Genomic DNA, 25,996 nt, shown 5'->3' with positions numbered 1-25,996 from the left:
GAAAAAATGACTGGTCTGGGGGTCCTCCAGGACAGGGTTGGGAACCACTGCTCTATTTTTGTATGAGAGGCCACTGATAAGTTCTCAGTCTAACCAACAAAGTTGGGGCAGTCTCCATTAAGGGCTATACACTTTGGGAAAATTCTAGACATGGTGCCTAAGTTAATGGTGCCTACGTTAATTGAAGAATGCCGTTTAAATGGAAAAAACGGCGAGGTTGAAGTGTCTACTGGTGCCTAAATAAAAGACACCGGAATCGCACCTACGTAGGTGCTTTAGGCCACTGAACACCAAAGTAGGTGTGGCCAATGCCAGGAGTGGCATTAGGCGGCCTAAAGCACCTAAGTAGGCACAATTCATGAAAAGATAGTAATCGAAAATGTAGGCCCGGAAAGCCCTGGCCTACATTTCCAGCACATATCTTTCCCATAGGCAAGATTCTGAAACCGGCACCAATGCATAATTGACACCTGATCGGCGGACACTTTTAAGGCAGCCGCTGATATCAGTGCCAATTACAGAATCCGGTGCTTAGTCCAGCGATTTTCCTTTTTTTGGTTCCATATTTTTCAAATTAAACAAAAAAAGTAGACATTCACTGGACTAAGGATATAGTCCTCGATGGAGACTGCCCCACCTTTGTTGGTTGGGCAGAGAACTTTTCAGTGGCCCCTTGTATAATGGGAGATAGGAACCTAGATGCAGTTAGAGATTAGGAACTCAGTGTATGACACTGGAGCATCTAAAAGGGGGTGCCTAGTTATAGACTTGTCTCCTCTATTGCCCATCTTACAAAAATCTTTGGCAAGCCCAAGCCGACCAATCTATGCCCAAGCTATAACCCCTAAAATCTCAATGCGGTGTGGATCGCTGTTGGTTCGAGATTATTGTGCATACACAGGCGTTTGCTCATTACAATTTTAATTGCGGGTCGTTTTTAACCTTATCAACCATGGACCCCTGAGGAAGGAGTGTTTTCTGAAACACGGACCGTATCGGGTCCCTTGGTTTGTAAAAAGGTGACATTAGTATCTGCATTAAATATCTGGTATAATAAACATAGCCTGCATCTTGTACATACTGTCTGCAGTTTTTCTTTTTTTTTTTTTCTCCATGTATAACACCTTTCTGATAATCATTATTTATATGTATGTGCAATCTACATATGCAAATACTGCTCTTTACAAGTGGAGAAGCTCCTAAAATAGCCTCCAAAGTTTTGTAAACCTTTAAAAATATGCAGACATAAAACAATGAAAATACACATAAAACTGAGAGTACCAGAAAGGTAGATGGCTTTATCAACCATAAACTCCTCTGAAAACCGGATGTGGCAGAAATTTTTCTTGCTTTTCCGAATTGCTGTAATATCACCACATTGCTCAAAAACCTCTCGAATAATTTCCTCTGTAGCATTTTCTGGTAGTCCCCCAACAAACACAGTTTTACATCCAGGTGGTCTTTCTCTGGTTGGAGGTGGTGGAAGATCTACATAGAAGCAAAAATCAGAGCTAAAGTATTTCTCCTTTCTTTTTGTACATTTTATTCAATCTATTCAGCAAGATCAACTAGCAGCATACAAAACATTATTTTGCATTAAAGCTCTAGGTCTAAATTTCCAAAGGCCTACTGCAGGTGAAAATAAAATTAACCAACAAAATCGGCTACATTTGGGTAAACAATTTTTTTAGCTATCTACAAATACATACAGGACTTTTATAATATGTCTTGCCGACAGTACCGAAAGAGGTATTTCATATTTGCAAAATGTACACATACATTTTAAAGTGCATTTGAAAGAGGTTCCAAGGCCTAAAAGTGGAGCTTGTTAGGTGGCTACATTGGCTCCTTGGAAAACCAAGCTATGGTGCATAGCCAAATTTTGTCACTCAAATTCTGTGTAGTTCTGGGAGAAGAGCTAGGTTGAGAGAAGAAAATGTGCTGCTAATTTTCAGTGCCAGCTGACTAATGTACAGGCCCATATATTAAACGCTTTCCCCCCTATTTTATGTCTGTTGAGAATGGTCAATAAGGTCATTAATCCAGTCAAATCTAGAAACAAATAGTTGGCTTAAATTTGACAAGCTATGCCTATGTTTTGGGAATAACTGACAGGTGCACCCATATACCCAAAGGTTAGTCTTCCAAAATTGTTCTCCTTCTGATGGGTATTTCCGTTTTCCTCTTGCCTAGGACCCTAATTTTTCAAGCTCTGTAACTCATTCCCCCTCCCTTCTAGAACCAAGAGGAGGAATGCCTACTTACTCCATGCACCAGCAGTCGAGCCCTGTTGCAGGGATGAATCTGTATATAAAGCCAAAATTTGGATTGAATTTGAAACGACTCAGTACTAACTACTGGTGTCATTTAAAGATCAGCATAAGAGCAATGAGGACACAGGCATATCCCCTCCTGCCTCAAAGACAGAACCCCTATGTAGCAGGCAGAAATCTGAGATCTAGAAATAAGCAATTGCTTATCATTCCATCGTACAAAGCAATCAAACATGAACACTTAAGAGATGCTATTTTCTCTGTTAATGGTCCAAAGTATTGGAATCTGATACTATTGGCACCCAAATCAATTACGTACTTCCTTTGATAAGTTTAAGGAAAATCTAAAAATCTCTCTCTTTTCTGATGTATATTCTCAGGTTTAATGGGTAGCGCTATCAGTGTCCTGAAAAACAAAAGAATATCCCATCCCTATTGTTAATTTTTTCTTTGTTTGAATTTATTGTATTTTCCCCCATAAACCCTAATTTTATATATTTTTTATGGGTTTTGTATATTATGTTATTTTATTATGATTTGAATATATATGTATGGCTAGGCTGTATACTGTACTGTATTTTACTTTGTTTTAGAATGTAGGCTGCCCTGATGGTTCTCCCTAGGGCAGGATAGAAAATTTGTAATAAACTTGGCAAACTTGGAAACTTGGCAGAAGTGTGTGAAGGACAAGAGAGATGAGAATCTTGAAGAACTAGGATGCTGGCTGGGACCTGGGTTGGTCACTGTTGGAAACAGAATACTGGGCTTGATGGACCTTCGGTCTGTCCCAGTATGTCAGCTCTTATGTTCTTATGTGAACCGAGTATAAGACAATCAAGCCATTGTGACATCACTAGTAAAGGCAGACTCTTAGGCATTGATGGAATGAGGCATTTTGACATCACAATCTCAGCTCTGGAATGTTGCTACTCTTTTGGTTTCTGCCTGGTACTTGGGACCTCAGGTGGCCACTGTTGGAAACAGGATATTGTCCCAATATGACAATTCTTATGTCCTTAAGAGAAAAAATTGCCACTGCGGGGTAAGGGAGGACAGATCTTATAAAAATCAAGATGCTGGATGGGTGCTTGCACATCTGGAGTTGTAAGTGAATGGGTAGATTTTAGATCTTGAAAAATCAGAGTGCCAGGTGGGAGGGGATCATCTACTGTCAAGAGATACTAAGAAAGGAGGGAAGGAGAGAGATTGTGCCTCTTGAAAATGAACATTTCAATACTGGGGGTGTACAAGGAAAGTGTGGAGAACCCTCTGCAAAAAAATAAATAAATAAATAAAAAGAACCAGCACAACAAGATTAAAGGAAAAAGGGAGAAACTATCACCAAATAAATTATTTAACAATGTGATTATGTGATTGTTATAATTTTTGTGTTTGTGTTCTCAAATACCGTTAATTCTTTTTCTCTTTTAGTATTTAAATTTTCCATTTATTTTATTTGGTGATAGTTTCCCTCTTTATCCCTCTGTTCTGCTTCAATATCAGGGGTGTCAGGCTGCAAGGGAGTGAGAACACAACGTAAATTTTCAGTAAGCCTGTCAGTATCCAGAGGGTCTAGCCAGTGAAGCAACATTAGGCATTTTTTCAGTAAAAGCCAAGCCAACTAGATTGCAGCTGATGCTGAGCCTAAAGATAGCTGACTAAACAGCTAGATCATAGCCGTGTAGGGCCTGTTAAAAATTTACATCTTAATAATAATTGATAAAGTGCAAACCTGGGAATAATTTTATAAGCATTTCTTGGGTACAAAACAGCATTTCATAAACAGGAAGCAGCATTTAGAAAGTTGTCTAGGAGTATACATGCACACAAGTATACACTAGCAATGGACTTTTGTGCAGTATCCCCTGAATTCTAGAAATGGTGCTTTGAGCTGCGTGTGTAAATTTGGGCACAGGCCCAATTCACGTGTGTGACTTAATGACAAAGCTAATTAGCCCCGATAACTGGCTTAACAAGCAATTATTAGTGTTAATTGGTTTTAATTTAAATTTATGCAGGTAAATTTAGGGTGCGCAGTCCACGCCTAAAATTTACACATGGCATCAAAAAGGGGGCGTGGAAATGGGAGGACCATGGGTGGATTGAGGGCTTTCCACAAAATTCCGCAGAGAAGTGAATGAGCGGCATCTGTGCCTAACTTTAGGTATGAGGACTTGCACAATTATACAGTAGAATCTCAGTTATCTGGCACCCACAGGGATTGGTGGATACCAGATAACTGTTTTTCTGGTTAACTGAGAATGTGTTAGAAACCTTGTCTAACACAGTCTCAATTCCCCCCTCCCCCTCGCCCCGAAGCACCAGCGCTGCAGCGGTCTTGATCCGCAAAGCCCTCCTCCCTCCCTTAGGCCCCAAAGTGGCAGAAGCAAGCAGCATCCTGAGCCGTGAATCCCCTCGCTCCCTTCCTTACCCAAGTGCAGCCAGTCAACAGGAGGAACTCTCAAAACAGGCTGCTCGCAGCCAGCCCTGGCAAGGCCTTTCCCTTGATGTGTCAGAAGTGACACATCAGAGGAAAGGTCCTGTCGGGGCTGGCTGCAAACAGCCTGTTTTGTGGCTGCCTCCTGCTGACTGGCTGTGCTTCAGGTAAGTAAGGGAGGAAGCGAGGGGCATTCGCGGCTCAGGGCTGCTGCCTGCTTCTGCCACTAAGAGGCTTGAGGGAGGAAGGAGGGCTTTGCAGCTCAGGATTGCTGCCACGCTGGTGCTTCAGAACAGGAGGGAGGGGGTTTGCCCTCAGCAGCTTGGGGGCTTGAGGGAGGGAGGGAATGGGGATTTGAGGCTCAGAACGCTGCCGCACTGGTGCTTCAGGTCAGCAGGAAGGTGGCTCAGGACTGCCGCCACTTGTAGTTCTTCGGGGCTTGAGGGAGGGAGAGAAGTTTGCTGCTTAGGACTGCTGTCACTGGTGCTTCGGCAGCCTTTTTTTCCCCTACCGGCAGATAATTGAGACCTGGTTAAGTGCGATTCTACTGTACTGTTACAAATGGTCACGCCTAAAGTTAGGCATAGTTCCCGGGCACAAGTGCTATTTTATAAGCGGCACCTTTAGGCACTGTTTTAGGCATGGTTCACGCCTAAATTTTAGGTGTGGATTGACCTTCAGATCACCACAGTTGTTCTACAGGTGTGTTTTATAATTGATTGCTTCTAGTAAATTCTTCATATTCTAATAAGGCTCCTTTAGATGAGCAGAATGGGCAATTGGTATACTTGGATTGGAATTTCTGCTTTGCAGTAACACTGCCTTCAAGCTTCTCTGTGAAGAATCAATGAAGAGACACCATTCATCTGGACAATGCACTTGTGACAAACTGTTGAAGAGCCCGTTGATGTCATGACAAAAGCACAATGAGCCATTTACAGTGAAGAATGTTGTTAAGTTATGATTACTTTTTCTGTAATGAGTTATATTAACATCTTTTGCAAGCAATTGCTATTGCTTAAGCCTTGAAGCAAGAAGTTCTGCTTTTTCTTTTGAAAGATTTAGATCACAAATAAGATCATTGAGCTCAGCTTGTATAAAGGTCTCTGGCTCTGAATCTTCATCATTCACATAGTCAGGATCAGATAATTCTGGATTGCGACCAACTGCATCACCATCATCATCACATTCCTCATCATGTTCCACAGAAGCAAGTCCGTGTTGTGGAGGTACTGGGACAGGCACCGAGTCATCATGAGGAACAGGCCTAACAGCAGAATCCAGAGTAGGATATATAATTTTATTCTTAGTTTTAGCTGAGAATCTACTTGTGTTCACAAGGCAAAAGTAGCAATCTTTAATATGGTCTCACGGTTCCCTCCATATCATTGGGATTGAAAATGACATCGCTGCCTTTCTTTGATTGAGCCAGTCACGAAGTCCATTGGAATGAATGGTAGAGATGATATGTGGTCACCCAGTCGACAGCCAAAATACAATTTGTATGCCTTCTTCAGATCTACGGTAATTGGGCGACGTTGTGCTTTCATCGTGAATGAACCACAGACATAACAGAAACTATCTGGATGATTAGTACAATGTCTTGACATGATAAAGACTGATATTAATCACCGTAAATAATGTCTGTAGCATTAAAAAAACACAAAGACAACTGTCGTTAACCCTCCTTATACGTTTGTCCTATAAATGCATGATATATTGCCCAATTAACATTTATAATTATATATAATGAGCCTCATCACAAAACTGTTACGTGCTAGTGAAAACCTAAACACAGATTTGAAATCAGCATGACAAATACCACAAAATCCACCCAACATTAATTCTGATGAAAATGATGTGTTGACCTAATTGTTTGTCAAGAAGCCATTTAGCACTAATTGGTTTATTTAATTATGTTGTGTATACAAATTGTAATAAATAATAATAATAATTTTATTTTTATATACCACCTAACTAAAATATGGTTCTAGGCAGTTTACAACAAATAAGCACAAGTCATATAGTGGAGAGTAATTTTAAAAGGAAAAAACAATTCAAAACAAAATACAATAAATTAGAATTGGTCCTACAGTAGAAAATATGATTTAAAAGAAAAATGCAATTTAAAAGAAGATACATTGCATGACGGAAGCATAGAATTATTAAACGAAACAACCAGTTAGGATACAAATTTTTCAAACAGTTAGGTCTTCAATAGTTTTCTAAAATCAAGATAAGGATTCAACTTCGAATAAGCACTCAATATAATCCACTTGAAACATAGAAACATAGAAATAGACGGCAGATAAGGGCCACGGCCCATCTAGTCTGCCCACCCCAATGACCCTCCCCTACCTTTCTCTGTGAATAGATCCCACGTGTCTATCCCATTTGGCCTTAAAATCAGGCACGCTGCTGGCCTCAATAACCTGAAGTGGAAGACTATTCCAGCGATCAACCACCCTTTCAGTGAAAAAGAATTTCCTGGTGTCCCCATGCAGTTTCCCGCCCCTGATTTTCCACAGATGCCCCCTTGTTGCCGCGGGATCCTTGAAAAAGAAGATATCTTCTTCCACCTCGATGCGGCCCGTGAGATACTTGAATGTCTTGATCATGTCACCCCTCTCTCTGCGTTCCTCGAGTGAGTACAGCTGCAACTTATCCAGCCATTCCTCGTATGGGAGATCCTTGAGTCCCGAGACCATCCGGGTGGCCATTCTCTGGACTGACTCCAGTCTCAGCACATCCTTACAGTAATGCGGTCTCCAGAATTGCACACAGTATTCCAGGTGGAGCCTCACCATGGATCTATACAATGGCATAATGACTTCAGGCTTACGGCTGACGAAATTCCTGCGTATGCAACCTATGATTTGCCTTGCCTTGGAAGAAGCTTGCTCCACTTGATTGGCAGTCTTCATGTTCTCATTGACGATCACCCCTAAGTCTCGTTCTGCTTCAGTTCTTGTTAGAATCTCGCCATTAAGGGTGTAAGTCTTGCATGGATTTTGGCTGCCCAGGTGCATGACTTTGCATTTTTTGGCATTGAAGCTGAGTTGCCAGGACCTAGACCAGCGCTCCAGTAGGAGTAGGTCGTGCATCATGTTGTCGGACATTAAATTTATGTCTGTTGTGCTTTTGCCCACTACATTGCTTAGTTTGGCGTCATCGGCGAATAATGTTATTTTACCTCGCAGCCCTTCTGCCAAGTCTCTTATACAGATGTTGAAAAGGATCGGGCAAAGGACCGAGCCCTGCGGCACTCCACTGATTACCTCTGTAATTTCGGAGGGGGTGCTGTTCACCACTACCCTCTGAAGCCTACCTCCAAGCCAGTTCCCAACCCATTTCGTCAATGTGTCGCCCAATCCTATAGAACTCATCTTGCTCAGCAACCTGCGGTGTGGTACGCTATCGAATGCTTTACTGAAGTCCAGGTATACGATGTCCAGGGACTCCCCAACATCCATCTTCCTCGTCACCCAGTCAAAGAAGCTGATCAGGTTGAATTGGCAGGATCTCCCCTTAGTAAATCCATGTTGACGGGGATCCTGTAGATTCTCCTCGTTCAGGATCGTATCCAATTGACGTTTGATTAGAGTTTCCATTAGTTTGCACACTATTGATGTGAGACTCACCGGTCTGTAGTTTGCTGTCTCCATCTTGGAGCCTTTCTTGTGGAGTGGAATGACGTTAGCCGTCTTCCAGTCCAACGGGACGTTGCCCGTACTAAGGGAGAGATTGAAGAGCGTGGATAGCGGTTCCGCCAAGACATCACACAACTCCCTGAGCACCCTGGGGGTGTAGGTTGTCAGGCCCCATTGCCTTGTTAACCTTAAGCTTTCACAGCTCGCAGTTGACACCGCTGGGTGTAAACTCGAAATTACTAAACGGGTCATCTGCGTCAACCCTTGTTTGTTTGTTTGTAGAACAATCACTTTTTGTTTCACCTTCGGTTCTCATTCAAATGACTTGATGCGTTAATTTAACCGGTCCTCAGAAACACCACCTTAGACTCCTGTAATTCATTGTCTTAGGCTTGAAGTGTTGTTTCTTCACTGGATCAGTTTTATATTCACAATAACGTTTAAATATGTAGATAAATAAATAGTTTAGCGTTAAATCTTAATGATATAACTTATCTTAAGTGTGGTCTTCCTTAATGGGATAACTTTGCCTAATACAATGAATTACAGGAGTCTAAGGCGGTGTTTCTGAGGACCGGTTAAATTAACGCATCAAGTCATTTGAATGAGAACCGAAGGTGGAACAAAAAGTGATTGTTCTACAAGTGGTGTATACAAATTGGGCATACAAGCTAGGTACTTGGGACCTGGTGGGCCACTGTTGGGAACAGGATGCTGGGCTTGATAGATTTTCCGTCTGTCCCAGCATGGCAATTCTTATGTTCTTAACTCAAAGCACCATTTATGGAATTTGTAGGCATATGTGCAGAGGTATCTTGTTGTTCAATTATCCTTATAATGGGCATATTAGCAACATACCTAATTTATACCATTCTTTTTTTAAAAATAAATATAAGCAGGTGTGCAAGTTCACCACATAGCAATCCAATATTCAAATACTTTCATTTGAAATTTGGATAGTTTTGTGCCGATTTGAAAGTACTTATTGAGGTGCACTACCCACTAGTGTTATTAATCTCGGAGCCTGATTTTAAAGTCTTTATTGTATGACCTCTGACCGTTATATACTGGGGGTCATTTTCTAAGTACCCGAACTGGTGCAAAGTACGCACATATTTTTCACAATGTGGATTCTGCTGATGTTCAAAGCAAAACTACGCATACACTTACATTTGGGAAACTTACATTTGGGAGGGGGTATAGGTGTTCTGTGTTAAAATACACACGCATATTTATATTTTCAAATGTGTGCTACCCCTTCCCAACCTCACCCTCGACATCACCTCCTCTAACAGCAGACAAATTACGTGTAGACAACCTTTACCTGCACAGAAGCAGAACAATTTTACAAAAGCTAATTTCCATGGGAAAAGCACTGCTCCACCAGCCAAAATGGCTTTGGAAATTACCCTCACAGTGCCTACTGTGTATAGTACATAAACAAAGACAAATGTTAGCATAATTTAATTTCTATTTCATTGCACTGAAACACAGCAAACTAAAATTAAAAAAAAAACCAAACAACTCAATGTGAAAACCAGAATGAAATGACAAGTTGATGAAAAACCTCTGCTGGTTATCTACTCTGTCTTGTTGCCAGATAATAGAACAGAAGGCCAGAACATAGGAAGCATAACCTCACAGCATGCAAGTACTTATTTGGCTGTGAAAGAGCAGGAACAGTTTTATTATTTACATTTAAATGAAGAGGCTATTAAATTTTTTTGCACGCCACATAAAAAGTAAATTTGAACACTGTCATAACATTTTGCTTCGTTTATATGCACATTACAGAAGCAGTCTTCTGAAAATACCAGGTATAAACCAACACTGATTAGAATGAATTAATAAAACCTTGATTATTAGGCACTTAAAGATGGTCACAAGAGGTAACAATCTATTTGAAACTGGATTTCGTTTCCCTTTCTACTATGCTAAATTAAACAGAACATCTTCAAAGGAATATATCTAGTAAACAAGATATATCCATGGAAAGATTAATCATTATATTACATTTCAGTTTTCTGCCTTAGAATATACAAATGTTCATTGGTTTCACTTACTTGGGTTGGGAGGAAAGAGAGTGCAGCTTTTGCAGTGAATGATCTCTTTGACGATGGGTAGTCCTACTGGTGGTGGTGGTACCATACTTATGCCTGCCATCATGGGGTTCATAGGAGATATCCCAGTCATTATACTTAAATTTGGGTCAAAACCTGGTACACATATGGAATCTGTAAACACAGAAATTAAATTCACATTTTAAAATAAATGATACCATTTTCAATATGTTTCTCTAGATATTGCGTTTTGATAACGGAAAACCATTAAGCATTGCTCACCCAGGACATGTTGCATGACTTGATACATCAAAGCTATTTGGATAAATAGCTTAGTCTTAAAATTGATTTCCCTCAATGGGGGCAATTCTTTAAGGTTGCAGCTAACTTTTATGTGCCGAATACGCACACAAGTACTACTAATAATCATTTCTATAGTGTTGTCAAGAGCTTTCTGGCGTCCTGGACCATGGGATGATTTTCCAAGAGCTGCTGAGCAAGAATGGTGTGTATCTATCAAAGAATTGATTGCAATATAGGCCACAGTAGACCAGGTTTCCTTAAATACAGAGCAGACTGATTTTAAAGATTGCAAATTATCCATGGCAAATGCTGAGCAAATTGTAAATAGATATGACAAATATTGCTTGAAATGTCTGTATGCAAATTCCAGAAGCCTAAGAAACAAGATAGGAGAATTAGAATATATTGCATTAAATGAAAAGATAGATATAATAGGCATCTCAGAGATCTGGTAGAAGGAAGATAACCAATGGGGCACTGTCACACTGAGATACAAACTATATTGTAGTGATAAGGTGGATTGAATAGGCAGAGGTGTAGCATTATAAGTTAAAGAGGGCCTTGAATCAAATGGACTGAAAATTCTACAGGAGCAGAAACACACTTTGGTATCCCCATGGGTAGAACTTCCATGAGTAAAGGGGAAAAAGATAGTGACAGGAGTGTACTACCGTCTGCCTGATAAGGATGAATGGACAAATGCTGAAATGCTGTCAGAAATTAGGGAGGCTAACAAACTGGGTAACAAAATAATAATGTGTTATTTCAACTACCCTGATATTGACTTGGTAAACATCAGGGCATGCTAGGGAGATAAAATTCCTTGATGAAATCAAGGACTGCATTATAGAGCAGATGGTTCAGGAACCAACACGAGGTGAAGCAATTCTAGATCTAGTTCTTAGTGGAGAGCATGAATTGGTGTGGGAGGTAATGGTGCTGGGGCCACGTGATAACAGTGATCATAACATGATCAGATTTGAGATAATACTTGAAATTTAAGTGTGCATAGGAAATCCAATACAACAGCACTTAGCTTTAAAAAAGAGACTGATAACATGAGAATGGTAAAAAAGAAACTTAGAGGTGCAGCTGCAAATGTCAGAAATATACATCAGGCATGGATATTATTCAAAAATACCATCTTGGAAGCTCAGACTAGATATATTCCTGTATTAAAAAAGGAGGAAGTAAGACTGAATGGCAGCCAGTGTGGTTAGTGCGTGAAGTGAAGGAAGCTATTAGAGCTAAAAGAGAATCCTTCAGAAAATGGAAGTACTACTAAAATGCAATTGTAATATGCCAGATGTTGATTGGGGTTATCCCTATTGCAGGATTCTCCACAAGGAGACCTGTTCCAACAGTTGGTGATGGAACCTAAGCGGGATGAGGACATTTGGTGCTTACAAATGGGGAAAGAGTTTCTGATCTTATAATGGGTGATCATTTAGCATCCAGTGATCACCGCATGGTGTGGTTTAATTATTTATTATTTTTTTTTTTTTAGAAGCGCCATCTCCGGATCAGACCTTCGGTCCATCAAGTCCGGCGATCCGCACACGCGGAGGCCCTGCTAGGTATACACCTGGCTTATTTGATACCTATTTTTAAAAGAAAAAAAATCATTTATTTATTGCACTCAGCACTTTATATGAGCTTGCGTGGCTATATGTTTTTTGCATAAAAAATACCGACTCAATGAAAGATATCTTATATCTGTGAGAATGGTTCCGAACACAGTAGTGTGAGGACAGCACAGATTTCTGAGAGCGGTATGATAACCAGCAAGGATTGACTTTTGCTATAGTCCTTTTGTATGTTGGTTGGATTTATTTTATATCCAACCATATCTTTATATGCCTCTCTCAAGGAGATATGCATCTAGTTTGCTTTTGAAGCCTAGGACTGTCGATTCCGCAATAATCTCCCCTGGGAGAGTATTCCAGATGTCAACCACTCTCTGTGTGAAGCAGAACTTCCTGATATTAGTCCTGAACTTGCCCCCCCTTAGCTTCATTTCATGTCCTCTTGTCCGTGTCAAATTGGACAATGTAAATAATCTTCTCTGCTCTATTTTGTCGATTCCTTTCAGTATTTTGAAGGTCTCGATCATATCCCCACGCAGTCTCCTTTTCTCAAGGGAGAACAATCCCAGTGTTTTAAGTCGATCCTCATATTCCAGTTTCTCCATACCCTTCACTAGTTTAGTTGCTCGTCTCTGCACCCTCTCCAGCAGTTTTATATCCTTCTTTAGGTAGGGAGACCAATGTTGGACGCAGTATTCCAAGTGGGGTCTGACCATTGCCCTATAAAGCGGCATTATAACTTTCTCCGATCTACTCGAGATTCCTTTCTTTATCATACCCAACATTCTATTTGCCTTATTTGCCGCTGCCGCGCATTGTGCCGACGGCTTCAGGGTCCTATCTATCAGTACACCCAGATTCCTTTCCTGTTCACTTTTTCCCAGAGTTGCACCTGACATTCTGTACTCGTATTCCTTATTTTTACTGCCTAAATGCATTACCTTGCATTTCTCCACGTTGAACTTCATCTGCCATTTCTCCGCCCATTTTTCTAACCGACACAAATCGCTCTGGAGTTCCTCACTGTCCTCCTGCGATCTGATTGCCCGGCAGAGTTTTGTGTCGTCTGCAAATTTGATGATCTCACTGGAAGTTCCGTTTTCCAGGTCATTTATATAAATATTAAAAAGGATCGGCCCAAGTACCGAGCCCTGGGGTACACCACTAGTTACTTTCTCCCAGTCTGAGAACTTCCCATTTATGCCTACTCTCTGCTTCCTGTTTTCCAGCCATTTGCCCATCCATCTTTGTATATCTCCCTCTATGCCATGGCTTTGTAGTTTCCTGAGAAGTCTTTCGTGTGGAACTTTGTCAAATGCTTTCTGGAAGTCCAAGTATATTATGTCCACCGGCTTTCCACTATCAATTTGCTTGTTCACGGTCTCAAAGAATTGGAGTAAATTCGTCAAACACGATTTCCCTTTCCTGAATCCATGTTGACTGGGTTTCATCAAGTCATGTGTGTCCAAGTGCTGAACTATGCTATCCTTGATCAGTGATTCAATCATCTTGCCGGGGACAGACGTAAGACTCACAGGTCTATAGTTGCCCGGTTCTCCTCTCGATCCTTTTTTGAAAATTGGCGTGACGTTCGCTTTCCTCCAGTCGTCTGGTATCTGACCAGTTCTGATTGACAGGTTTGCAAGTTTTTGCAATAACTCTCCGATTTCAACCTTCAATTCCTTCAAGACTCTCGGGTGAATTTCATCCGGTCCAGGGGATTTGTCACTTTTAAGTTTGTCGATCTGGTAGTATATCTGATCTAAGTTCACTTCAACTGTGGTGAGGCTGTCCTCTATTTCTCCTGTAAACAGTTTCTCCGCTTCAGGTATTGTTGAGGTGTCCTCCTTTGTAAAGACGGACGCAAAGAAGGAATTTAGTTTGTCTGCGATTTGTTTATCTTCCTTGATGTACCCTTTTCTTCCCTTGTCGTCCAGGGGTCCCACTGCCTCTTTTGCAGGTTTTTTCCCTTTCACGTATCTAAAGAAGGGCTTGAAGTTTTTGGCCTCCCGGGCTATTTTTTCCTCATAGTTCTGTTTTGCATCCCTCACCGCCTTGTGACATTTCTTCTGTTCATCTTTATGTTTGTTCCAGGCTTCGGTTGTCTTCGTGCATTTCCATTTTTTGAAAGAGTCCTTCTTTTCTTTTATGGCTTCCTTCACCTGTATGGTAAGCCATGCCGGTTCTCCTTTGCCTTTAGTTCTCCGATCTTTGGAAATCCTTGGAATGTAGAGATCTTGTGCTTCTGCAATAGTATTTTTCAATAGGCACCATGCCTGATCTACTGTTTCAAGTTTGTCCACCATCTTCTCGAGTCGTTTTGTTACCATGGCTCTCATGCAATCGTATTTACCCTTTTTAAAGTTTAAGGTGGTGGTTAAGGTTTTGGCATGTTTCCCTTTCCCGATGTCAAGTTTAAAGTTGATTACATTGTGATCACTCGTTCCCAGTGGAACCATGACTTCTACTTCTGTTATCGGTCCGGTGAGACCATTTAGGACCAAGTCCAAGGTGGCGTCGCCTCTTGTCGGCTCTTTTACCATTTGCTCCAGGAAGCAATCCCCTAGCACCTCCAGGAACTTGGCCTCCTTGCCGCAGTTGGAGGCTCCTAGTTTCCAGTCTATTCCTGGGAAATTGAAGTCTCCCAATATAACTACATTGCCTGTCTTGCATACTTGTTTGATTTCCTCCATCATTTCTGAGTCAGTGACCTCCGCCTGTCCTGGGGGACGATAGTAAAGGCCAATTTTTGTATCTGCGCCATTGTGACTAGGAATTTTGATCCAGAGGGACTCCAGCTTCTCTTTCCTGTCTGTTGTAATTATTCCAACAGAATCTATTCCTTCCTTAACATATAGGGCAATACCTCCACCTTTCTGCCCTTCTCGATCCCTTCTATATAGTTTGTATCCCTGTAGTACTGTGTCCCATTTGTTTTCTTCATTCCACCATGTTTCTGTTATGCCAATGATATCCATGTTCTCATATTTTAGGAAATTGTTAAAGACGTACTTATATGCAAAATTTTGTAAGTTTGATGTTTGTATTTCGTTGAGTGTGTGCAGCTTTATCTGTTTATTGTTAACTGCATAGAACTTCAAGGTACTGCGGTATACAAATAAATTTTTATGTTATATTATAAAGGATCTAGACCAGTGTCTCTCAAACTTTCTCGAGCCGGGGCACACTAAAGGTAGTGGCCATGGCTTGAAGCACCCAGAAGTGTGCAGATGTCGCCGTGATGATATCATGCATATGCGTGACATCATCACGTTGACGTCCATGCATGTGCAGAGGCCCTCTAGATGGGCCCTGAGATGCCAGTAGGGGGTGAAAGCAAGGAAGAGGGCCAGAGAGAAGGAGAGGCACTGGCACCAGCTGATTGCCTAGAGCAGTTTCTCAACTACTTCAAGCTAAGTACCTCCTAAGTCTAACAAATATCAACTGAGTACCCCAACCACAGACCTCCCTAGGACCATCCAAGCTCTGCCCCATATCCCATCCCCTTTCTAACTGTAATGTAATTTTTTCCATTCATTTTTCATATTCACACAATATATACAGTAGATATAAATTCTCAAAACTGACACATTTCAATCTCTATATTGAAAATAAAATCATTTTACCTACCAGCGATCCTCTGCTGGCTGCTGTAATTAGCTTTAAAGGTGAGACCGGGAGGCCAGGAGGGAAGCTGGAGGACGCTCTGGATAGGTGACTCATCTGATTCAGTATTAATAATTCATAGCACTACCTTTTGTATATCACAAAGTTTAATAACTACAACCATATCAAAATCCAAATCAGTAAGATTAGGGGCTACAGATTAATAGATATGCCCCCATGCTATAATAAAGAAAGACTGAAGTAATGTGAAATCTTCTTGCTTTTTATTTACTATGCATCTGATTTTTGCTTCTCTGAAATGCTTTCCCCAGGGCTTTTTAAATTTCAACCGAGCACTCCTTTATGTTGTGAGCAGAATATAAAGAAGCTGCTACTAAGCTCTTTGTTCAGCAAGGGTAGTCCTTATTGCAGGACTGGAACAAATGCACGAACACCTTAGCTTATTGGAGTTGTGTTCTCATTATGGAAAAAAAAAAAAAGAATCAATCGAAATATATAACCTTCCAAACTATTACAAAGAAACTAATCAAGGGAAACATAAGCTATGTAACAGGTAAATTGAGTCAACAGAAAAGCAACATGCTTATCTTAAAAAGAAGGCGCCTGCAAAGCTGAGCCATAGATTCACTAGGCCACAAACACACAGGAGGTAGAACTTTTATTTTACTTCTACATTTTAACTCAGGGGTCTTCCTAAAGGGGACCACTACCATTGTCATCATTGCCTTCTCCATCACTACAATTTGTTTCACACTTTTTAACAAATGTGTCTGCCTGTTAAGTTTAGGGTGAAGTTTAAAATATTGACTTTGGCCCATAAGGCCTCTTAAGGGAAGACTCCATCTTATCTGTTTACGCTCCAGGAATGGTTTTACATTCCTCTACTACAGGTAAGCTCTCTGTTGCAGCTTCATCCAGGATTAACAGAAGAGTGCCCTTTTTTGATATGCTCCTTTTTTATGAAATCAATTGTCTGTGGAGGTGAAGGCAGTGGAGTCTTACAAGAGGTCAAAAGTTCGGTTGAAATCTTACTTTTTTTCCAAAAAGCTTTTAGGATTTAATCTCTGGCTCTGGCTTAGCTATGTGTGGTTCTTGGAGAGATTTGGGGTTTTGTTCGATTTTTTTTATTGGAGAGAGAGAGTGTTTTTGTTTGCTTGATTTGCTGTTCTACAAAAATATTGTAATTCTTTTATTTTATATTTTATTATATGCAACAATATATCTAGTTGTAATAAACAAGTGAGCTCAAAAGTATGTTATACGGTCAGAACCAGGATCAAAGAAGGCATCAAATAATGACAGCAGAATCATCTAGGACTGACACTGTCACCATCATGATCAAGAAGTGTAGAGCAGATAATGGAGATAAAAAGAACAAATCAACCTAAAAAGATAAAGCAATCTTCAAGAAAGAGTGGAGACTAGAGAATGACACGGGTAAAAAAATATGTCCCTTTCTCCGCCCCATCCCCTCCGCCCCATCCCCACGAGCTCAGTCCCCGCAACATCCCCACAAACCGTCTGAACCATCCACACAAGCCTCAAATAGTTATGATTTTATATTTTATTAAAGTATAAAAAGAAACAATATTCTATACAATTGCCATTTTATAAACACAAATAATACAGAGCAAGGATCAACAAATCCCTGTCTCCTCTCCCCTTCACAAATATCCCCTCCACTATGGAGAAAACTGACTATGCCAAATTATTACAGAATGCTACACAGAAAAATCATGCTAGCAGAACACATGACAGGAATAGTATTATGGGAGTGCAACTAGGGCAACTACCCCCGGTCAGAGAGAGTCCTAAGCCTGCTAGAAGTTAAAGCAGCACAGCCTGGGCTTTGCAGTACCCAGTTCTAGCAGGATACATATTTCAAATCTGATATATTCTCATCAGAAAATAGAAAATAATTTTTTTCTACCTTTTGTTGGCTGGTTATTTTGTTCTTCACATCACATTGGTCTCAGGCTCTGGTTTCTGTTTCCATCTGTCTACTCTTTTTTTTTTTTTTCTTTATTTCTTTATCAATTTTACATTTATCAAAATTGAATATTTTGTACAGAAAGATTGTTTGTTAACATAACATTAAAAGGAGAGAAAAATACAAGAATAATTTTACTTCAAACAATCTCAAGTCCACATTTCGATCCAAGAATTTTATGAGTGAACATTAAAGAAATTCAATAGATATATAAGCAAAAACAAGGTATCTATGACTGGTTCGAGAAGCTTAACTCTAATTTCCATCTGTCTACTCTTAACTCACTTGCCAGGGTCTTCTGACCATTTGACATGTCTTCTTTCTCCATGCTGACCATTCTTCTTCCATCTCTGTGTATGTTTTTTCCCCCATCTTCAGCAAGCATCCCTTCTCTGTCTCCTATACTTCCCTTTCTAGTATTTCCCCTGTGCCCATCTCCCTGCCTTCATCATCTCACCATTCTATGATCCCCTCCTCCTGTGTACCGTATCACCTGTCCAGCATCTTCCTTCTGCATTCTTATTCTCCCCCATGCCTGGCCATCTTCTCTCTGTGTCCATATGCCCTTTCATATCTAGCATTATCCCCCTGTGTCCATATACCATCCCCATGCAAATGCAGCATTCCCTTTTTTGTCCCTGTTCCTATGCTCCCATCCATGCACACCTCATCCCTCTTTTTGTATATCTCCCTATGTCCAGCTTCTCTCCTTTCTTACTCCCTTACACCAATGTGTCTCTCACACTCTCTCTTTCCTCCCTTCCTCCGCTATGTTCAATATTTCACTCACTTTTCCTTCATCCCTTTGGTTCGGCTTTTTTCTTTCCCTTTCATTCTCTCTCTCTCTCTCCCTCCCTGAACCCCTACCCCTTCCCTTTAGCCCCCTTCCCATGGGTCCAGCACCTCTATCCCCTCCCTTCAGCACTTAGGTGTGGGTCTGGCACCTCTCCCTTCCCTCCAGCTCCTCTTCACCCACCACATACACCTAAGCACCTGTTTCCCTTCCCCACAATCACCAGCCAGATACAACAACTGTCTCCCTTCCCTTCAGCTCCAGCTGGTCCACGTCTAGCAGCCCAAGCAACTCCCTCCCCCATTTGTGGGTGCAGCAACAGTTTCCCCATCGCAAGTCCAGAAGTACCCCTCCTTCCCTCTCGCTGATCCAACAGCATTCCATCCTCGCACCCTCTCGATGACCGGCAGCAACCTCCCCCCCTTTCAAACCTGTGACTCTCCTGCTTGGATAGCCCCATCACGCCTCCCGGGGCAGGCCTACTAGCCTGTTAGATGCTTCCTGCACACAGGGCTACTCCAACCGGAATCTTCTTGCCATCGAATCCCTCCTTCAGATTTAACCGGAAGTGTGATGGGGCCAACCCAGCCAGGAGAGTTTGTTGGTTTGTTTGTTTTTTTGCCACTGGCCATCAGAAGGGTACAAGGATGGGGGAGCTGTTGGACCTGTGAGAAGAAGTGAGGGGGCTGCTGGATTCGCAAGGGGGAGATTGTTGCTGCACCAGTGAAAGGGAAAAGGGCTGCTGGACACGCGATTGCACCGAGGAGGGATGCTGACCGGGAGGGGTGGGAGGGAGCAGGAGGCAACTCTCAGCAAATACTTTACTGCAGGGTCAAGGCCATTCACTGCTCCGCAGGGTGGTGAATAGCCTTGTCCCTGTACCCGCAGCAACCAGTCTTTTTTTCCTTCTGTTTCTGTGGGTTACCCGCAGCTAGTCACCGGTAGCAGTCACTGTGTCATTCTTTAGTGGAGACAGCCATGGGGATGACCAATAATCTCACAGGAGCCTTATCAATCATCATCTATGCTTTGTTAGTTAAGTATTAAAGCATGGATGATTATTGATATGGTTCCTAAAGGTCATTACTCATCCTCTTGGCCATCTTTACGCTTTCCAATATGAAAAAAATAAGAACACCATTGGTAACAATACTTCTAATTGTCTAGCTTTTCATTAACAAAATAGAGAAAGCAATTAAAACATCAGTACATTAAAAAAGTTTGATCCCATTACCAAGAGGACAATTTTCAATGACATTTACACTGCTATATTACAGTTAATGTATGCTACAATAAATTAGTTATCTTCAAGGCATTCTTCAGTTACATAAAGGGGAAGCAACCAGTGAGAGAGGAGGTGGGGCCATTGGACGATGGGGATAGGAAGGGAGTGATTAAGGAGAATAAAGAGGTAGCTGAGAGGTTGAACACGTTCTTCTCGTCGGTCTTCACGAGCGAGGACACGTCCAATATACCGGACTCAGAGGAGCTCATGAGTGGGGAGCAGGCCAAAAGATTGGGGCATATAGAGGTAAGTCGGGAGGATGTCCTCAAGCAGATTGACAGACTGAAAAGCGGCAAATCACCGGGACCGGACGGGATCCACCCAAGGGTTCTAAAGGAACTAAGTCAGGAAATAGCGGGCGCAATCCAGCATGTTTGCAACCTATCCTTGAAAACTGGAGAGGTACCAGAGGACTGGAAACTGGTGAATGTCACACCTATCTTTAAGAAGGGATCGAGAGGTGACCCCGGGAATTACAGGCCGGTGAGCCTGACTTCAGTTATAGGGAAGATGGTGGAAGCAATGATCAAGGACAGCATTTGCGAGCACATCGAGAAAAATGGCCTACTGCGGACAAGCCAGCACGGATTCTGTAAGGGAAGGTCGTGCCTGACAAACCTTCTGTACTTCTTTGAGGGAATAAGCAGTCAGGTGGACAAAGGGGAACCCATAGACATCATTTACCTCGATTTTCAAAAGGCCTTTGACAAGGTGCCACATGAAAGGCTGCTTAGAAAGCTGTGGAACCACGGGGTGGGTGGGGATGTACACAGATGGATCAAGCACTGGCTGTCAGGTAGACTACAGAGGGTCGGAGTAAAGGGCCAATATTCTGACTGGCGGGGAGTCACGAGCGGTGTGCCGCAGGGATCGGTGCTGGGGCCGCTACTCTTCAACATATTTATCAATGACCTGGAAACGGAGGCAAAGTGTGAGGTTATAAAATTTGCAGACGATACCAAGCTCTGCGCCAGAGTTAGGACCAGGGAGGAGTGTGAGGAACTGCAAAGGGACCTCGATAAGCTGGAGGACTGGGCAAACAAATGGCAAATGCGCTTTAACGTAGATAAATGCAAGGTCATGCACATAGGGAAAAAGAACCCGTTGTTCGAGTATAAAATGGGGGGCAGATTGCTGGAAGACACCGGACTTGAGAGAGACTTGGGTGTGCTAGTGGATCCATCCATGAAACCATCCGCACAGTGTGCAGCAGCCTCGAAGAAAGCCAACAGGATGCTGGGCATCATCAAGAGGGGCATATCAACCAGGACGCGGGAAGTCATCATGCCGCTGTATCGAGCGATGGTGCGCCCACATCTGGAATACTGCGTTCAATATTGGTCGCCGCACCTCAAGAAGGACATGGCAGTTCTTGAGAGAGTCCAAAGGAGGGCAACGAAACTGGTAAGAGGGCTGGAAAACTTCCCATATGCTGAGAGGCTGGATAAACTGGGGCTCTTCTCTCTGGAAAAAAGGAGGCTCAGGGGGGATATGATAGAGACCTTCAAAATACTTAGGGGCATAGAGAGGGTGGACAGGGACAGGTTCTTCAGACTAAAAGGGACGACAGGTACAAGGGGGCACTCAGAGAAACTGAAGGGAGATAGGTTCAAATCAAATGCAAGGAAGTTTTTCTTCACCCAAAGGGTCGTGGACAAATGGAATGCGCTCCCGGAGGAAGTGATCCGGCAGAATACAGTACAGGGATTCAAACAGGGATTGGACAGATTCCTGAGGGAAAAGGGGATCGTGGGGTACTGAGGGAGATGCTGGGGTGTTGCATAAGTATAGACAGCTCACCAGGTCATGCAGGTGCAAGGCCGGAGGGTTAGGACATTGATGGGAAGATAGGACTTCGATGAGAAACCTAGGGGGCAAGGGGGCCCCTTCTGGTGATTAAGGCAGGTCATGACCTGTTGGGCCGCCGCGGGGGCGGACTGCTGGGCGGGATGGACCTCTGGTCTGACCCGGCAGAGGCAGTACTTATGTTCTTATGTTCTTAATAACTGTTCTCCCTCAATAGAGCTAAATTTCTTGTGGTGTTCCACAATGATCACGGTTTTAGCTGCATTAAGGGGAACCATTTCCAGGGGCATGCTTTGGGTGAGATCAGAAAAGAGCAGAGAGCTTGAATTTCAAAAGTCTGCATCCATTATTGTGCAAAGATAATTCACCTGCACAAAAAGCAGGCCCATAAGCATTTTGTACTAACATCAAGGTTGATGATGAATATTTATAGCTTGCTACTTTCCCCAAAAATAGATCAGAGCGGGTTTACATTAAAAGAAAGAATCACCTTTGTCCTGAGCTATATAAACCAAACCTTAAAATTCAAAAAAATTTACAATTAAAATTTAGAAAACAAATAGGATTTTAGTAATTTACAAAAAAATTTATGAAGCACAAGCTCTTATTCCTACTGGTAACGTTCCAGAATTTAGCTGCTTGACACCTAAAAGAGTTTTGATAACAGCCTTTTTTACAGTAATACCCCTAAAAGACAGATACTGGATTATACAATAATACCATGCTTTGACTATTTGAATGATTCAGTAGCATTATCAGTGAAGTCATCACCTTCTAGAGCTTTAAAAACAAAATAGCAAAGTTTAAAATATATCCGCACTTTCACAGGCAGCCAGTGGAAATTGATCAGCAGTGGTGATACATGATCAGACCCAGCTTTATGAAATACTAGCTGATGCCCCGGCGTTGCACGGGTATTTAATTATAGCAATAACACTGTAAATGGATTCAAATAAAGATACTTTATAATGGTGAATGAAATTATTTGTTTACAGCTTTATAAAAAGTACAATATTCAAATTATAATGTGAAATATTTGACAAAATGAATATAATACAACTAACACAAAACTTGATTATAAACAACATTTTTAGTTTCACCTCCAGGAGCAAGAACATATAAATTCTTGGGTGAAGAGACCCCCAGAACATATCACCCCAGGTAGTGAGGGATCTGCATACCAAGTTTCGTTCAAATCGGTCAAGCCGTTTTTGAATTACTGTGAGAATGGCAGCTTTTTACATTTTTTTCCATTGACATGAATGGGTGAAATCTGATTTTATGTTTGTAGCTCCGCCCATGTGTGCAGGTGGGCCGCGAGACCCCCAGAACATATCATCCCAGGTAGTGAGGAATCTGCATACCTAGTTTCGTTCAAATCGGTCAAGCCGTTTTTGCGTGATCGCGGCACATACACACACACATACATACACACATACATACCTCCGATTTTATATATATAGATAAACCTAGCGTCTGTGTTCTGAATTAACAGCAACCTTTGCAACGCTTTTGAAGTAAAAGAACACATGTACTTTCCTTTTGAAAACAGGCACAAAGTCCTTGGACAAAAGAAATCTGCAGAAGTCTAAAGAATGAGTAATACTGCCCCATCAGAAATGACAACTTAATTCCATCAGCCTTGGCAAGGAACAGAGCATCGTCACAAAGTGCATCACAAAGAAACAAATCTGATTCATGTGGCATGCTTGTTAAATGGTATTAAAGTCAAGAGAGTCTATGTAAAGTCCTTTCTAAATACAGTATTTCCAAAGATCAGGCAAATTGCACAGGTGCATACTTTAAGATGTAAGCTGGCTCTATTGCTTTACCCATTGTATGCTGCATTATAGAGATCACTATAATCTTTCAGTACTTGTTTCTTGCTCTGCTTGAATATAGGTTTCTACATAGATGTTATTTGTGTGTATGTAAATTTAAGCAAGAAAAAGAAAATCCTTTTAAATTATTATAAGCATTTGAGAAATACTGAACTGTACATAAGGTCAAGGAAAAAACTCTCATCTAAAGATTTTAATCTTACAGAATTTCAGCCCAAGACTTAGCTATTAGAGGATGACAAGGGTCAAATTTTTCCCCATTCCCGCAGGAGCTCAATTTCCCCGTCCTGTCCTTAAATCATATGGGGACAGACTTAGAGCTCCTTTTACTAAGCCGCGTTAGGGCATTAACGCATGGAATAGCGCACGCTAAACTGCCGTGCGCACTAGATGCTAACGCCAGCATCGAGCTGGTGTTAGTTCTAGCTGCATTGAGCGGGTTTAGCGCGCGCTAAAATGCTGCATGTGCTAAAAACGCTAACGCAGCTTAGTAAAAGGAGCCCTTAGAGACTTTCCTTTTTAAGTTCAATAATTTTTATTTATCCTATATAATAAAACCCTAGCCACACATGCGCTCTTAACTGCGTGCTTCCATGATCCGTAGGTCTGTGGCCGCAGGGGTGCGCATGCGCGAGCCCCCAGCCTTACTTCTTCCCAGCACTTACCTACACTCGCCGACCGGACTGGCTGCCAGTGCTGGACTCCCTGCTCTCCACAATATTCGGCTCCTCTCTCCAGCCGTACCAGCGTCGGAGGAGGCTTCCAACCCTGGCGGGGATCGAGAGGAGCCGCGGCGACACCTCGCGGGGTGGGAAGCGCCGACAAAACACTCCAGCCGCTACATTCTTCACGGTCCCGATTCCAAACCTGCCAATTCCAGCAGCGTGTGCAGCACTCTATACACACTGCTTCAGGGCCTTCTACTGCCCTGATTTGCTCTGCCGTTTCTCTGATGATGTCATCAGGGACATGCCAGAGTAAATCAGGGCAGTAGAAGGCCCCGAAGCAGCGTGTGTAGAATGCTGCACACGCTGCTGGAATCGACAGGTTTGTCGGGACCACGGGAAGGGAAGGGGGGTAAGGGAAACGCTACTGCTGCATAGGGAAGTGGTGGGGGGGAGGGAATGCTGCTACTGTGGCTGTTGCACAGGGAAGTGGGGAGGGGGTTCAAAATGCTGCTGTACAGGGAAGTAAGGTGGGGGGACATGCTGCTGCACAGGGACATGGAGGGGGAGGGAATGCTGCTATAGCTGCTGCACAGGGAAGTGGGGGGGAAAGAAAGACAGACAGCGGGAGGAAGGCAGACAGAAAGAAAAGAAGAAAGACACAGGGGTAGGGAGAGACACACAAAGACAGACAGAGAAAGGGGGCCAGGGAAAGAGACAGACAGAAACAAAGACAGCGGGAGGGAGAGAGAGACAGAAATAAAGAAAGACAGACAGACATATATTCTAGCACCCGTTAATGTAACGGGCTAAAATACTAGTTTATAATAAAACAGACACAATAAGTATTCAGAGTACACATCTTAATAATACATATATATGGTATCTAAATTAATATCCAAACAGAATACATCATAAACGAACCATAAGAATAGAAAAAGCAGAAAAACTGCTAATAGAAAAAATAAAATAGAAAAAGCAGCATGGATGTACATCATGAACAACAATAATATAGATATTTATTACAGTAATATGTTACTTTGTTAATGATTAATGGTAATGTTTTCGGGCACACAACTACGAATATATTCAATAAGATGATTCCATATTTTCCTAAATGACTTCAAATCACTCAGCTTCTCAGCAGCAATCCGCTCATATTTGGCAGTAATACATATTAAATTCCACCAAGTGATATATTCTACTGCAGAAGTATCCTGCCAATGCTGAAGACTTACCCCTCTTCTATTAAACTGCGCTAGCAGATTTTAGCATAGAGAGTCACGCTGAATGACCCGCGCTGCTCCCGACGCTCATAAGAGGACATAGGATGAAGTTAAGAGGTGATTATTGCAATGTTATCTATCTCAGTATCATAAAAACTTGTCTTTATAGATTGTAACTGATTCAAAATACTGCTGTGAAATTGATCTTTGGGAAACGTAAATTTGATCACGTGACTCCGTTGCTCCAGAGTCTCCATTGGCTCCCGGTTTATTTTAGAGTTCAATTCAAATGTGCTTGTTTGTTTTTTTGGTTTTTTAAAAAAAATCCTATATGGTATCTTTACTCCTCTCCTTCCTTTATCTTGGAACATTTACAGATTCTCCTTTGCAAGAGGTAATCAACAATTTAAATTATCTCTTCCTTCCAAGAAACGGATTAAAGGAATCAAGATTT

At 41.9% G+C, this 25,996-nt stretch overlaps 1 protein-coding gene across 10 annotated transcripts in view; it reads right to left on the bottom strand.

Moving 5' to 3' along the window:
* The window catches only part of ENOX1 (ecto-NOX disulfide-thiol exchanger 1), a 628,466-nt gene that overhangs the window by 222,946 nt on the left and 379,524 nt on the right, over positions 1-25,996 (bottom strand). For all 10 annotated transcript variants that reach the window (XR_004539889.1, XM_033948806.1, XM_033948804.1 and 7 more), the window contains 2 exons: positions 10,424-10,594; positions 1,282-1,488 (listed from right to left, as the gene is read on the bottom strand). Coding sequence is in view for 9 of the 10 variants with exons in the window: in XM_033948806.1 (XP_033804697.1) it covers positions 1,282-1,488; positions 10,424-10,594 (378 nt within the window). In the remaining variant the exon portion in view is untranslated. The remainder of the gene's footprint in view (positions 1-1,281; positions 1,489-10,423; positions 10,595-25,996) is intronic.

The sequence above is a fragment of the Geotrypetes seraphini genome, chromosome 6 (assembly GCF_902459505.1).
Source record: "Geotrypetes seraphini chromosome 6, aGeoSer1.1, whole genome shotgun sequence".
In the NCBI taxonomy this organism is placed as follows: Eukaryota; Metazoa; Chordata; class Amphibia; order Gymnophiona; family Dermophiidae; genus Geotrypetes; species Geotrypetes seraphini.
The sequence above is the reverse complement of the archived record's forward strand: the minus strand, read 5'-3'. Positions and strand labels throughout refer to the sequence as shown.